The following is a 15,606-nucleotide window of genomic DNA, read 5'->3' as shown; positions in this document are numbered from 1 at the left end:
TTGTGTCATTCAAAATCAACTCATTAGCTTATATTCGGTTGTTTTTATTCAATGTTTGCAACGAGAATCAGTTTTGGAGAATGCGACGCATTAAGAAAACCTACACATCCGCAACTGAAAAGACACAAACACACACACACACAAAAAAACGAACAACATTTATTTTAATCACTCGGTCTCAATAGCTGCGTATTGTTCAAACTTAAAATTCTTCAAACAATCGAAATAAAATAATAAAATTAGCTGATTTTTCATCGGTCTGTGCATGTCTGTGGTGAATTTGTGCCGTATTATGACGGTATTAAACTCAATCGCAAAATAAACAAAGAAAACGAAGGCGATGTCATTAAATTTGAAAATAACAGCACCCCGTATCAAATTCAAAATCTTCGATTTCAATATTGTGTTGAGTGAATGCGTTCTTTTTTTTTCGTTTAATAAAAGAAATTTCATTTTGCATGTGTGCGTTGCACACTCATAAGGTTCCAACGACATTGGTAGCGACATTCCTCTCGGAGATATTCATCGGAGTGGATGTTTGTTACCCACCGTCATTTTAGTTGAATCAGTGATAATTCGGAAACATTTCAAAATTTCAATTGAAAAGTTTCAACAATGGCAAATAATTCTTGGGAGCAGCTATTTCGGTTAGAAGAGACGGCAGAAATTCAACAAATTGAAGCAGCCAAAACTGAAATCAAAGAATCGGCACTGAAGTCGGTAACCAAATTGAGTGGCGAATACAAGAACGCAGCTGCTCGGGTCAATGAATTGAACATGAACATCAACGCCAAAATTGAACAAATATCATCCGAGTAAGTTGTTGATTTTTTTTCTCTCTACGCAAACCAATTACAATAAAAACTTGTAAATTCTTCATTAGATTTGAAAAAACCCGAAACGATTTGGAAAAATTCAAAAAGTCTACTGCCAAGAACCAGGAAGAATTGAAAAAATATGGCGAATGTGCAAACGATAGCAAAATTAAGGTCAATGAAATTACTGAACTCAACAATGCGGTGAGTTTGACATTGAAAAACGAAAACCATTTGATTCTGATTTAAAAAAAAAAATCTCTGGTTGATAGCGCAAAGATGTCTCAGGAAACAGTGTTGATCTTTTGAAAAAGGAATTAATGGCACTTCAGTCGGAATTGGATGAATTGCGATCGAAAAAACTTGGTACGATGAAAGAAAAGGCATAACGTGGCGAGCAAACATATTTTTATACGTGAAACTGTTCTTCTTTCAACTAAAAAGGATAAGCAATAAAAAAACCGTATAAACACATCAGAAAAGACAATCTCGCATTATTTTTGTTCCATTCGAAAATCTGTAAAATATCTATGTGGCCATTAAACATTCTGTGTCTCTGTTATCATCGTTTTTTTTACTCAACCGAGCGTGAATGTATACATTTTGACCGAATTGATGCATCGTAGTTTTTGCGAAACCAATACATTTTCAGCAGTGCACTGAATGAGCACTGGCCAGCAGGGATGCTTACGCCAGACGCGTCGACTGCTGTCATTTTTTTTTTTGCAAGAAAATAATATCACACCTGTGTGGTGTACCCTTCAAGACACCAATAGTTATTGTGAACTATCCAAGCATTCGGGAAAAGTTTTCAAAGCCTACTGTTGTCAAAAGTACCAACAAACTCTTGAATAAAATATGCATTTGAAGCAACGAAAAAAGGAGAAAACGCGAATCCAAGGGCAGTGAGGTCATTCAGCATATACAATAGTAATTTATGTTAATCGTTTTCAAGTTTAAAAATAACAACAATCACAGTGAAATTACAATGAATGAATATTTAAATAAATTTGGGTGACTTTACACAGTTTCGTTTGTATGTGAAGCGATTTGCATAGTTTGTGTGGATGTGTATATTTTTTTTTGGTTCAAGAATTGATTCGTTGGCCACGTCGCATTTCATTAACGGTCTACGAAATTATATGCTGCTATGAGACTGCATTTACAAAATTTCACATAAAAACACGGCACATCCATGAAAATCAATGAAGTAATTTTTTTATCGTCATTATGGATCGCATGAAAATTTGGTGATTTCGACGACATTTGGTCGGTAGGCCTTTTTTTAATACTCACACCGAACATTTTATAAACTACATTTTTTTCACTTCGTTTAAAGTGGTCACAAAAAATATTAAAATGTGTGAATGCTTTGCGATTAAAATGGACTGAGAACTAAATCGCTTCATTCTATTGTAGCGTACGTTAACGAATGTGAATAAACATTTTGAAATAAACAGATTAATTGAAAAACAATCAAGTCCACTCATTCTCACTCGATCAAAAGGCAAACTCTTATTTTTTGTCAATCATGAGACAATGGCATTTTATTACAAATTCTAATTCAAAGCATAGACTATTCTCAAAAAATGTGATGATACCATTTCCTTTTTTACCTACTTTGTATATATATGTATAATATGCAATTCAGAATAATTCAATTTAACATGCGGATAAGAAATACTCTCCGAACTTATGATTTGGGTGAAAAGAAATGAAAAGTGACCTTTATTTATTCATATGATGGACTCTTTTTTCGGAGTGCTGTCAATCACAAGTATTTTGCATCAATTGTTTAACATAATTCAATCGTTTATTTTCTGTCTCACATTCATTCCATTTTTTTCCCCTCAAAGATATAAGGATTTGATTCTTTAATTTCATCATTTTGTTTAAATTTATCGTCGAAAATGTTTGAGCGCGTGTGAATTCGTCGAGGTCATAAAATCATTTCATTTAAAAATCATTTGAAAATGTCAACAATGTGACATCTGTCAGCCGTCTTACATGGCCTTAAAATTTTGGCGTTAATAATTTCGATTCATTCAAACTTTCCAAATGCAGTGGCCGAATGAAAAGAAAAAAATCTCGACACGAAATATGAAAAGACAGAAGAAATGAATAATATTCTGAAAGAGAATTGGATCATTTTCAAAGTTTTGTTCGGTTTGTGTGTGTGTGTGTGTGTGTGTGTGTGTGTGTGTGTGTATTTTATTCTTTTCTTGGATACAATTGTTCTTTTTCATCTTCTTCAAGAGAGAGAGAAATTGATATCTATGGATCATGTTTTGAGTCTGTCTGCATAATAATAGTGAAATCCTCTTCCCGATGTTTGCTCATAACGTTCTTAACTACGAAGATTTATTGTGGCATTTAAGCGTTGTATCTAAAAACTGTGTAAGTCATTTGAATGCTCTTCGTCATATGGTTTGTATGTTTTTGTTTCTTTTTCCGTCTTTGTGACGTTCCCATCCAAAATTTTCCATTTCTTTTAATTTTAATGGCAGTCTGTGTGCGCTGAGATGTTTCCCAATTTTCAATTTGACACATTTAAGCATTTGACTTGTTCCCATTACTCTTTTTTTGTTCGGTTCGATAAGCGCTCCCTTGTGCGATGCCTTTATTTATTGAAATGCTTTACGAGTGCCACAAAACAATGACACCCAAACATGATGAACACCAATCAACACTTACTGTATTTGAATGTAATAAATTAGCATGAAAATATTTTTTTTGTTTTTTTTTTTTTTTTCGTTTCGGTATGTCAGTTGCGTCGTCAGCAACCAACACGAAATGTATTGAATGAAACGGGAGCGAGAAAAGAAGAGTTATAAAAGAAAGAAAAATTAATCATTCACCATTGTTTGTTAATGTTTTTAAAGGATGGATTTGATTCGATGTGGAATTTTTGTGCGATTTTGTTAAAATTCTGTTTTTCATAGCAACAGCGGAATTTAAAATGATGAAATTTATTTGAAAAATTTGAAACATTTCCAAAAAAAAACATATTTTAACAATAATTTTATAAAACAATGTGATTTTACATCCAACACGATTTTCATGGAGAACATTTTGTTGCGACGTCTATCCGCTTCAAATAAATTAGATACATTAATAGGACATTTTACGCATCCAGCAATATAATTAATCAATTAATTATGAAAATTGCTAAATAAATAATTGAGGATTTTTTTTTTTTTGGTTTGTTGCTGGAAAAATCACAAAAATTTATAAATGCAAGTACATTTCGTCGTCGTTACCGATTGAAAGTGCGCGCGCGCGTGGTTAATTGTTTTCGCCAACTTTTTTTTTTCTGTAACCGAAATAATTGATGCGCGAATGTATGTTCAATTTACACATACATATAAATACATTAGCCAATGGCAGTATGTTTGCTGCGCATTTTTCAAAATGTATGTGAGGGTGGATATATTATCAATATTAAGGGAAACACTGTGTGTTCGCTACTAGTTATTATTTGTGTGTCAATCATGAATACAACGACAGGGAGAGAGAGAGAGAGAGAGAGAGAGAGAGAGAGAGTAAAAAAACAATCTCATCGTGCATATTATTGCGTCAATGGTAATTTCCGTGCTTGTATCGCGATTTTGAATATTCGATCGAAATGTTGTTCCGCTTTCGCGTGGAACACACACGCGGAAGACGAACAGAACCACAAAAAAAAGCACCGAGCACCGAGAGTCATCACATATCGGTGCTTTTCATGTGATACACAAATATATAACGAATGTATTGTATACATACAGATAAGATAGGAATGTATGTAAAAATATCATATAAAAGTCATATTAAATTTATTTATTGTTTTAATCAACGTCAATTTATTCCATTTTGTTGTACTCAATTAAAGCGTCGCACTGGCGATTCAATTCATTCTCGGTTTTTGTTGTTAGTTAGTTACTTCTCTGTCTCTCTCGCTCTGTGTTACTCTAGTCGGTTTTTTTTTTGTTTTCCGTTCATAAACTCGTCAATAAATAAGCATGGCGACAAAATGCGAATCATAATATTTTGAGTCGCCTCTCTATTTGAACATACGTTCCTATTCCCTCGTATCAAAATTGCTACGCATCCAGGGCTCTCAACAGTTCAACAATAAATGATTTGCTGTGCTTCAGCATAGCGGTTTGCATTAGCTGGGTTCATTTGTTCAAATAAAAATCATGTCTTGTTTATTTCAAAACCTTCCCCCCAAAAAATTTGTTCAAGTTTATCAGCACATAGAATGTGAAAAAAAAAGTGCGATCATTTAGACAATATGCTATGTATTTAAACAACAACTAACATTGCGGTCAAATGGTTGTTCGGAAACTGTTCCGAAAAACATTTTTGATGACGGGCATATACTTCGAACATTGGATGCCTCCGACTCAATTTGAGCGAGATAGAAAGATACAGTCCGATTTGAGGTTTAGTTTTTAGATTGAACTGAACCCAAGTATTTCTCTCGCAATTCGTGTGTGTGTCTGTGTGTATGGATAGTATGAACTTGATTTGGTGATAAATAATTCAAAAAGAGCTTAAAAAATAATCCAAAATTGGTTGCGATGCTGAAATACATTGAGCTCTTCAGAAGTTTCATAATAAATACAAAATGTGAGTGAACGAGTGTACACATACCAAATTTGACGGCACTAAGAATAAACACGCATTTCCATTTTCGTTTCTACGGTCGGTCGGCGGCTCGGTTTTTTCTCTCTCTCTCTCTCTCTCTCTCTCTCTCTCGCTCTATCGTATCATAATGTACGTTATCCCATGATAATGTTGTGCCAGAAATGCGTTGTAGGGAAAATGAAAACGATTTTTGAATAATAAATGCTTTGCGCCTTCGTTACACACTGTTATGTTCATATAATTATGGAACTTCATATAATGTCGTTAATTTCATCAATGCTAAATGATGAGAATATGCTTGAGAAACTATGGCCTATTCAATCGATATTGACTGATGACGCAATGCCACACTTTATTTGCAACGCATTTCTCGTCGAAACGATTCAAAACTGAAATTTATCTATGGCAACAGAATCATTTTCTCTGTGGCTATATTACGCATTTTAAAGACATTTTAAGAGCGGTTTATGACAGTATTATTTGAATATATGTCACATTGTTTAGAATTAAACATGATCAAATCATCACTTGTGCAGCAGTCAATTGTATCAACCTTTGGTTTTTTTCTTCTCTGTCTCTCTCTCTCTCATCTCGACTGTCATACATGAATTTTGCAAATCTCCAAGTTGAATCCAAATTTTTCATATTATAATTTTATTCCATGTAATTTTAATGGATTTTCATGATGGTTTTCAGTTAATGAATAAAGTAGATTCATTGCATTTGCTTACGTACGTTGGTCTTACTGCAAAAACGAAAGCTGTGCAAAAGTTGTGGTCGTTCACAAAATACATTTGGCATTTAATGTGGTCTAGTATACGACCAACGGAGACCAAACGCTGCTGAATTTATTTCCTGTTTACGTTTATGGATTGAAGTTTTTTGTTGTTGTTGTTGTTTTTCTAAATCGTCAGAGAGACAGACAGAGAGAAAAGTGAAAAATGTTTATATTTTCTCATATATATATGTGAAAATATCTGAAAGTTTTTCGAATAGTTTGACGAATCACACATAAGAACATATGAGCATTTGCAACGGAGATAGAAAGCGAGAAAAAAAGAACACGAACAATGCACAAATCCTTCAGATGCAACAATTTATTAGTGATAACACATGTAACTCATAAAACAGAGACAAATGTTCGTTGGTGCAAAGCAATTCATTTCTTGAATTTGACATGCATATGCATCCAACTATGACATTGAGGGTGTTTTAACTATCCATCTCTTTTTTTTCTTCGGAAAACGGACGAGAGAAAAAAAGACAACACAGAGAAAGAGAAAAATGTTATCGAATTTTCAGCTTTATTTCAGTTAATTTTCCATGGAAAAATATAGTTTCGACTATAAAAGAGAGAAGATGGTACGAAAACCCTTCGTAAAAACAAGATCACATTGGAATTCTTTCGTATTTATTATAAAAGTTTGCAACTCATCTGTAAATCTGTGTACAATATACATGGAAGAGGGAGGAAGGACAAGGAAAAGTTGGTTTTATTCGAGGTATTTTTGCAGTTTCATTGCAATACAAGTATGTTTGCATTGGTAGATCCTTATTTTTGATGTAGTATTTTTTTTTCTTCGCATTTCTTTTGCTTTTTGTGAAATTTTTGCACAATCGCTTTTTTTGTCGTTATAGAAAATTAAAGCATTCAAGCTTACGTTTATGAATTACTCGATGGCTGAAGGACTGTTTTTCCTCCCTCTCCCTTTCTCTCCATATCCGTTACGTTACAACAAAAGAGTGCAACATTGAGAGACTATATATGAACTGTGTGTGTGTGTGACTATATGTCGACAAGCAGTGAATTATAAACGAGGATAAATGCAAACGAACAAGCAAACTTTTAATGAGGAATACTTTCTAGCGACTTTCATTTCGTTACATATTAAAAATGATTTCACTCCCGTTTTAACTATAGTCTGTTTATTATATTCTACTTCGGGGCATCGTCATTGATATTTCTTTTGCACCGACTTCAAATTATTTTTTTTTTCTCTCCTTTCATTTGGGTTTCGTTCTCTTATAAATGGATACGTGTGTGTATGTTTTTTTTCCATTGAAATCATCTGGCGTTTGAATATATATAAAATATACACATACTTAGAACGGTGCATTTTCAAGCCAAAGCTATGTGTGGTACGGTGGCACGGTGGCACTAAGTATCTTTAGCTTGTAATCAAATACTTATGAGCTGAGAAATTGAACAAAAATTATGAAATTACAGTAATTGTATGGTTCATTGATAGAGAATAAATATGCATACCATAGCTACACTCGATAACAGATACATTCAGTGCACACAATGTTGTGCCAAAGTATCAAATGTTTCAAGAAATTTTGCAGTAATAATTTGATTTTTTTTGTTATTTCGTAAATAATAATGTTTGGAATATTTTCAATATTGGATTTTGTATATCATGATGATAATATCGCGAAAATTGTATCTGTAAGTATGGCTATAAGTTGGCCAAATTCTGTGTTGGGTCTGAATGTCGTTGAAGAAATGGGAGACCGATAGACAGCAAAGGGAGTGGAAATATAATTTGAAACAAAATGTTCAATGTATATGTTAAATGTATGCCGAAAATACCGATTAATTTATCCCAATGAGAATTAACGCAAATGCTGACTATGAATGGCTCTTCTTGCGATATTATGAGAAGAAGAAGAGAAAAAAAATGCCACAGAAATGGTATTGCTGAATAAGATTAGATGTATTTTATAACTTTAGTTTATGTAGAAGCAGAGGCTTCACTCTCTTCCATTCTCGGCAAAAACAGATAATGTGTGTAAATGATACTTATATTCGTATTTATTGTAATGCCATCTGGGGGGTAAGAACTTGTTGAAGTCTATCTCTCTCTCTTTCTTTCTTTCTTCTTTTTTCATTTTGATTCAGTTTTTATCGATTATGGTGTTAGTTGGCAATCCATTTACATAAACCACATTCTAATACCCCTTCGAAACATAAGATGGACATGGGCAACATCTAACTATATATTCTATGACATACTTATGCTTGGGCTTAAACAATATTTTCGATTAAAATGACTGCCAGTGATGAAATGAGGAACAAAAACGCAACAAAATCAAGTTAATTCATGTTCATACTAATGCCACATGTAAAGGAAACTTTTTAATGCTCTTTGAACGCATGTTTATAATCCATTACAATACAATAATAATGACAATTTGAGAATGAATAACAGTTACAACACTTTTGTTTATCATCGTGAATTGTGAGAAAAAAAAAGGAATAAAAAAATATCCATACACGCACGTTTTATGCCGAATTCATATTATTCAAATTTATTCGAAATTTTAATCCGGTCATATCAAGGGGGAAATCACTCTTAAAAAGTAATTTTTGAAATTAGTTCACAATTAGTTTGCAATTACTTTTTTCGCTCAAATTACCAATCTGTCAAAATTATTTTTATATGAAAAGTAATTTTGACAGATTGGTAATTGCAGGGAAAAAAGTAATTGCAAACTAATTGTGAACTAATTTCAAAATTACTTTTTTAAGAGTGATTTGCCCCTTGGGTCATATGTATTCGGTGGCATGGTTCGAATACAAATGGCGAAAACAACAAACCCATTTTCAAATAGAATTAATAAACGGTTTTTTCTTCATTTGTTTTTTTATTCATCATCTTTCAATCAACATCAGCATAGAGATTCAAGGAATGAAATCACAAAAGGTAAATTGATTTTGGTTTAGAAGATGTCGACAATAGAATAACCCGAGGATGGAACAAAACAAATGTGATTGAATTAATTTCATACCTTCATTGGAATTTTACACGGAGTTGCAAGGCATCATATTTCAATTATTTATGTTTTTGTATCATACATGTTCAGGCAAAGATTTTAGGGGGTGCTAACGGCAAAAAAAAAATATTTTTTCACATTGAAATTAAAAGGTTCAAAATTGTTTGCGGGAGGGAGAATTTCGATCGAAAAACTTTCGAAAGATTTTTTTCTCCAGAAAAATCTCTAGCAATTCTTTAATAGATAGAGTTTTTTTTAGAGTGGATGATCGAAACCCGCGGAAATTGTGTCAACATCCATGTTTCGTTTAAAAATGGTTTTAATTGCGCTGTATTCAAGTGTGTGTTTTTGGCCGCATCTTTCAACATGTATGCATGTTGTTATTCAGATGTATTTTATAAGGGAAATACACAACTGCACAAAGATCGAAAATGTCAATACAACAAAACTAGTTTGGTGCGTTATAAATCTAATGGAAATCATTCAAAATATTTTTCGCAAAACAAATTCTATTAATAATTAATTCTAATAATAATTTTCATATGGAATTGAAGTTCTAATTCATTCATTCATAGCTATTTCTGCGTTTTCATATTATGGTATCGTTAGAATTAACCCCGAATGGAATTTAAACCGATTGCATTCTTGAAATGTATTCGATGCTGTCAGTGGTTTATGGCTATTTTAATAACTTGTGAATTTTGATTAATTGAATGATGTTTTGGTATTATGCATGCCATTTCTGTATAATATTGACGTCAATTCTATAATATTTGAAAAGCCTTTTTCGACAATGTAACATATGCTGCGATACCAAATATTGTCAATCAAAAATGTTGCCGAAACAGAATTGAGACAATTTTCGTTCAAAGTAAATAATTTAATGTTTTTACCTCTTTACCATCGATAAAAACAAATCAATTTAATCGGTCATTTCATGTGTAAGAAATTATATAATAATATAAATTTGCTATTTAAAAATGATATAACATTACCGAAATGTCCAGTTATGTGACGTGTACGTAAAATAACGGAAATGTTATTGTCGTGCATTGTGCAATGCTTTCTTCATTTCCAAGCGTATTTGTTTGATAAACTGGCTTTAGGTGTGACACAAAAGGAACAAGTAAAATTTGTCTCATCCAAAACTAAACGCATTCGATTGGCCAAATGAAGATACGATTTAGTCGTGGTTGTCGTTATTCATCTTTCGGCCCATTCGCTTTTGCGCATTTATTTCATTCACAAGTGCGGCACTCTTTTTCAAATACTTGAATGCATTCTGGACGGCAGAGAGTGAGAGGGACAGAGGATTCGAACGCGTGTGTATTACATTTTATGTACAATGGCAGTAAATGTGTTAAATTACTTGAATGACACACTCACATTATTCAATAAAGTATTCACTTCCGGTTTTTTGTAGTTGTTCTTTTTGGACATTCACATATTCATTCAGAGTTCAGTTCGGGCCAACAATTTTGCGGCATGAGTACGCATATACATTATTTTTTGTTGTTGTTGCTGTTCAACGCTACTTCGACGCTTTTTCCCGTCATTTTAATTATAAATTCAATCGATCATTTCCATTTTTTGGGCCGGAGCTCTCTCTCTCTCTCTCTGTTTATGTATATTGTATATCCATTTGATTGGTAGTCTCATATGTTTATTATATATTTTATATGGGCAAATGCAATAAAATTGTATGATCGTTGTTGAAAAATCACTTTAGTTTTGTCCATCGTCGCTTGTCATCAACGCACCATATCATATAAATGACTATGCGTGAATGTGTTCTTCATAAATCAAGCCGCCCTGTAAACTCTTTAACGGCAACGATATTTAGAAAATTTCGTTTGAATCATGCCGATTTCGAAGCGCTTAGATTCTAGTCTATTAAATACATTGCACGTTCGCGCGCACGCCCATATAAAAATGCATATGAACACAAACGTCATGCCTGGAATGTCGCCAAAAATGATATTCTTAATCATTTCATATAAAGACACGTGATAAAGCACAAACTTTGACATATGAAGATGCAAATTTCAAAATGCATTTTGTCCACAAAATTTGTACAAGTTTATTGATATCAATAAGGACCGAAGAGTGAAGAGATATGCAAAGAATTCAAATTAAATTTTATGGTTTTTGCCTGGTACACATGTGACTGAAGTGAATTGTATCTTTTGTTGGCTGCATCCATCTCGGGCTCTTTTACTTTGCCACACATAATACCCACATAAACAACATGCAGGTATACAATGCCACAAATTCGTGGTAAGCAACGATGAATTTTCAAATGAATGAAATATCTTTTGTTGTATCTTTTGATGTTGCACACACTATTTGCTTTTGGAAATAATTTGTACACAAAAGCATATAACCGATAAACGAACACGACACACATACCAAAATAAATATATGTCATATTATGCACGAATATCGAATAAATAAATGAAAATATTTTACCTATTATTTTTTATATTAAATACTTTTCTCGATCAGATATGGGCCATATCATATGGCAGAAATGGGTTGTTTCTTTTTTTTTAGCATCTCTCAGATGTATCCAATTTTTCATTTTTTTTTTCATCAATGTATCAAATTTCAATTGAATTCACAAAATCATGCAGTCGAAAATGAAGAATGACAGTAATTTCAAAAAATAAATTACCAAACCGGCCGAATAGTCCTTAAGTTTACCCAAACAGAGAGTGTCTGAACCAATTCTTCGTTCATAAAATTCTGAAATGAATGTGTCATGCAAATAGAGCATTTGTGGTATGCACATCAAGAAAAAAAAAACGGAAGAATATACAAAACGAAATAGAAACGAAGTACACAAAACTAATTTTCATTGAATTTTCACTGCAAACAAGCCAGAACGGATTAGATGGATCCAATACACATTTACCCATGACATGTATGTGTGTGCAACAATCTTAGCCGCATATTATTTTCTAAGAGTAAGCATATTCTGTATATGGTTATTAGGTAGAGAGTATAAGATACTAATTCCCCATGCCATGTTACGGCTCTGTTCGCATTTCGATTGCTTCCCTTTGTTTGTTTGACGAGAGAGGCAAATTTTTTTTTATAGAAATGGCATGTGTGCTCAGTTCATGCCTTACTCTATATGTTTACGCATGTTGTGTACATACACAATGTGCCTTCAAAAGACAAGAACTATAATCTTTTGTTTGCTATCGTATTCGTGTTGATCTCGTATTGTTGCACACAGTAAGCAATATATATAATGCTATACATATTGTTTTTTTTATTTCAAAACTTGTATAGAGAAAAACAGAAAATGCACACACAAAAACCACTCATACCCAAGCAAGATAGACAATCAATTTAGGAATAACACAACGAACTACACATTCGCATCAAAAATGATCGTCATGAAACGATTCAAATCGTTTAAAAACATTGACATGCAAAGAAACTGGATGGAACACAGAATGATGAGAAAGAGATTTCGCGTAAATGTGTTGATCATTTGCAATGAACGGTATCAATAATATACGCGCTTCAAATTATGTGCGCATCACATTAAACATTTCAATGGAATATTGTACAATCATTTTTTATTGAAAGAAAAAAAAGAGAAACAAATATGCCCCGACAAATGCATATAAAAAGGAATTAGCTGAAGAGATGCGAGTGTGAGCGTCGTAGAAAATGAGACAAAAAAAAAGCGACAATGATCCATCGAATATGGTGGAACGCACATGTGAAATGTGTACATTATGTCAAATACGATTTAAAAGCGAGACAAATTATATGTGCAAGCTTATCTCTTTCTCAAATTCCCGACAGAGTAAGGCACATACTTCCTTTCTCGCTGTGTCACATTTGTTTTTTGTGCGTCCAAGTTCTTTTTGGGTCGATTTTTTTTCTTTCTCTCTCAAATTTCGTTTCCAAGTGATAGTGTTCGACAACCGATTAAATCGTTTTTGGTTTTGAGTTTTATCGCCTGTAAGAACGAATCTCATATCTTTCATTTACAGATGTGTGTTGTAATTGCTAAAACTGAGCTGAAAAACTATGAGTCATTGTGCACTCGAGAGAAGAAAAAAAGAAGGACCAAACTATTATAGTTACTATACAAACATTGGAATTGGCGTGTGCGTCCCAAAAGTATCAAATAAAACACAAAAACATGTGTTATAAACGGAAATTCATCTTTTTGGCAAGCAATTATACGTTCATTGGAGAAATCAACAGATTAAGAGAACGATTGTAAATGAAACTGGGAATGAATAGATGGCAGACAAATAGCATACAATGGCAACAGAGTGTATGGTTTTCTGAATTAAATGGAAGAATGAACGCGTGTGCACTTTGAACATTTTTTTTTGCTGTGATTAAAACTATGCGGGTTGTAATTTACCTAGTTTCATATGAACTCGGCACTTTGCACATCATTTTGCTTATATTTCAGTTATCAAATTGGACAAACAGAGACACTGTTTTTTGAATCTACTATGTTATTCAATTTTTTTTGTCAGATTTAACATTCAGATACGAAATGAGTTCGCATGGCTAAGTTTGTTATGAACATTTTTCAGTGCCTGATACCATCCAATGAACTATATATAAGCTTTTACTTTTTGGCAGTATTGTTTCTATTTTCCAAAGGTCCAACATTTCATGCGAAAATACTGACAAAATTATTTCAGTCCTTGATTTGAGCTTGAAGGCTGCGGTATTTCCGAATTGCTTCTTCATTAGATGTGAAACATGCTCGATGTATACGGCACCTTCTATTTATGATTTGACCTAAAAAATACGTGCCAAACAATGCTAAATGTGCCAAACCAAAAGTGTTCAACAAGAATCAAATGCCGTGAAGTAAATCAAGGTTTTAAGAACATTCGCATGTTTTGGGGCACACAAAATCGGTGTGTGTGTTCCTTTTTTTATTTGCGTTCTTTTTTTGGCCACAAACAATACCATATCGCACATATTGTACCATAAAAAAAGTGCTAAACAGAATGAAGCCATCATGTGTGTTGTGTGCACACGTTCAAAAGGACCAAAAAGGGAACGAAAATGCGCAAACCAATTTATGACATAAAATAGGCGATTCCACCATATCTTCATCTCAATGCACTGATGTCAAAATATGAAATTGAGCACAGAAATGAAAGGAAGGAAACGCATATACTCACAGAGAATGAGAGCGAGGAAGAGAGAGTAAGTAGAGCAAGTTTGCCTTCTCAAGACACAGCCCATGACAAATAAAAAAAAGAAGCAGAAAATACGTTGGCAGGTTGCGCCATACGCGCGCACACTCAAACATACGTATAAATGAATAAATGTTTCATGGTTTGATTTCAAGGAACGTATTGAAGTTCCAAGTATTTTCAACGAAATAAACTTACGACTAGAATGATTTCATTCTATTTTATTGTGCAGATTAAACTTTGGACATATGTTTGCAATATATTTCTATTTATTATTTTCGACACAGCATTTCGTCTCGCTCACATACTTATTTTTACTTCTTCAGAGTCACTAAGTTTCGGGGCCATTATTGTTCTCATCAGTGCCGTTTTTTCGGCATCATGTTCAACATTCATTTCTCTCTCACTCACTTTCTATCTCTGGTTTTTCTTTCTTCAACAACATTTTATACATTATCTATGGTAATCGGTTATTTTTTCGTTTCCATTTCCAAGTTTTCGTGTTTCTTTTTCACATTGTCTCGAACATTTCAGTTTTCACGTTTGCGCTTGCAATGGCATACTTCGATCGTTGAAACGAATGATTCTTAAAACATATTTTGGCATCATTTAAAGTGATTCTTTCGGAGAGAGCAAAAAAATGCATTGTTTATTTTTGTTGCAAAAAGTATGTGAAATTTGAAACTTAAATCAATAATAATTAATGCTTATGTTTGCAGTTTTACATAAAATTATCAACTCTCTCTCACTCTATCTTCCTCTCTGTGTGCGTGTTTGAATGAGCAAGTTTTTGGAAACGACGAAAGTCCGGAACGGTTACTAGCCAATGATGGCTGTGAGCGAATATTTCGCCGAAGACATTCGAAAGTGGTTGATTTGTGCAAAGTAGCACTTAAAAGTACAATTTTCAAGTTTTTGTCAACTTTGAGAAGAACTCTTGTTTTTTTTTTTGTGTGCTGCCATCACAGTCTGAGAATGAGATAGAGATGAAAATATTCTGTGCTGTCGACATCGTCCTTTTTTTCACATTCTTTTTTTTTTCATCGCGAACACGAGAGATGAATCATTTGTATGTGCGTTTTTTTGCGATTTCAATAACAACAAAAAATAGGAGCAGCAGTGACGACGATGTAAACGATGAAACAGCACTTAACATTAAATACTCATGTGACGGTTAGAATTCCATTGCG

General features: G+C 33.2%; 1 protein-coding gene across 1 annotated transcript; it reads left to right on the top strand.

Moving 5' to 3' along the window:
- Positions 1-494: 494 nt before the first annotated feature.
- Positions 495-1,256, top strand: LOC116338139. The gene is made up of 3 exons (XM_031763223.1): positions 495-815; positions 884-1,019; positions 1,088-1,256. Exons 1-3 carry the CDS (start codon positions 616-618, stop codon positions 1,202-1,204), a joined length of 453 nt encoding a protein of 150 aa, XP_031619083.1. The 5' UTR covers positions 495-615; the 3' UTR covers positions 1,205-1,256.
- The last annotated feature ends 14,350 nt before the right edge of the window (positions 1,257-15,606 follow it).

This window comes from Contarinia nasturtii, unplaced genomic scaffold (genome assembly GCF_009176525.2).
Source record: "Contarinia nasturtii isolate CC-2019 unplaced genomic scaffold, AAFC_CNas_1.1 Cnas_scaffold_78, whole genome shotgun sequence".
Lineage (NCBI taxonomy): Eukaryota > Metazoa > Arthropoda > Insecta > Diptera > Cecidomyiidae > Contarinia > Contarinia nasturtii.
Note: the sequence above shows the minus strand (reverse complement) of the source record. Positions and strands in the feature narration are given on the sequence as shown.

Excerpts from the sequence above, each read along its gene's own strand:
- LOC116338139 (XM_031763223.1), top strand. The coding sequence starts at position 616 with ATGGCAAATAATTCTTGGGAGCAGCTATTTCGGTTAGAAGAGACGGCA. Across the intron at positions 816-883 it reads ATTGAACAAATATCATCCGA|ATTTGAAAAAACCCGAAACG; the intron begins GTAAGTTGTTGA and ends ATTCTTCATTAG. Across the intron at positions 1,020-1,087 it reads TTACTGAACTCAACAATGCG|CGCAAAGATGTCTCAGGAAA; the intron begins GTGAGTTTGACA and ends TCTGGTTGATAG.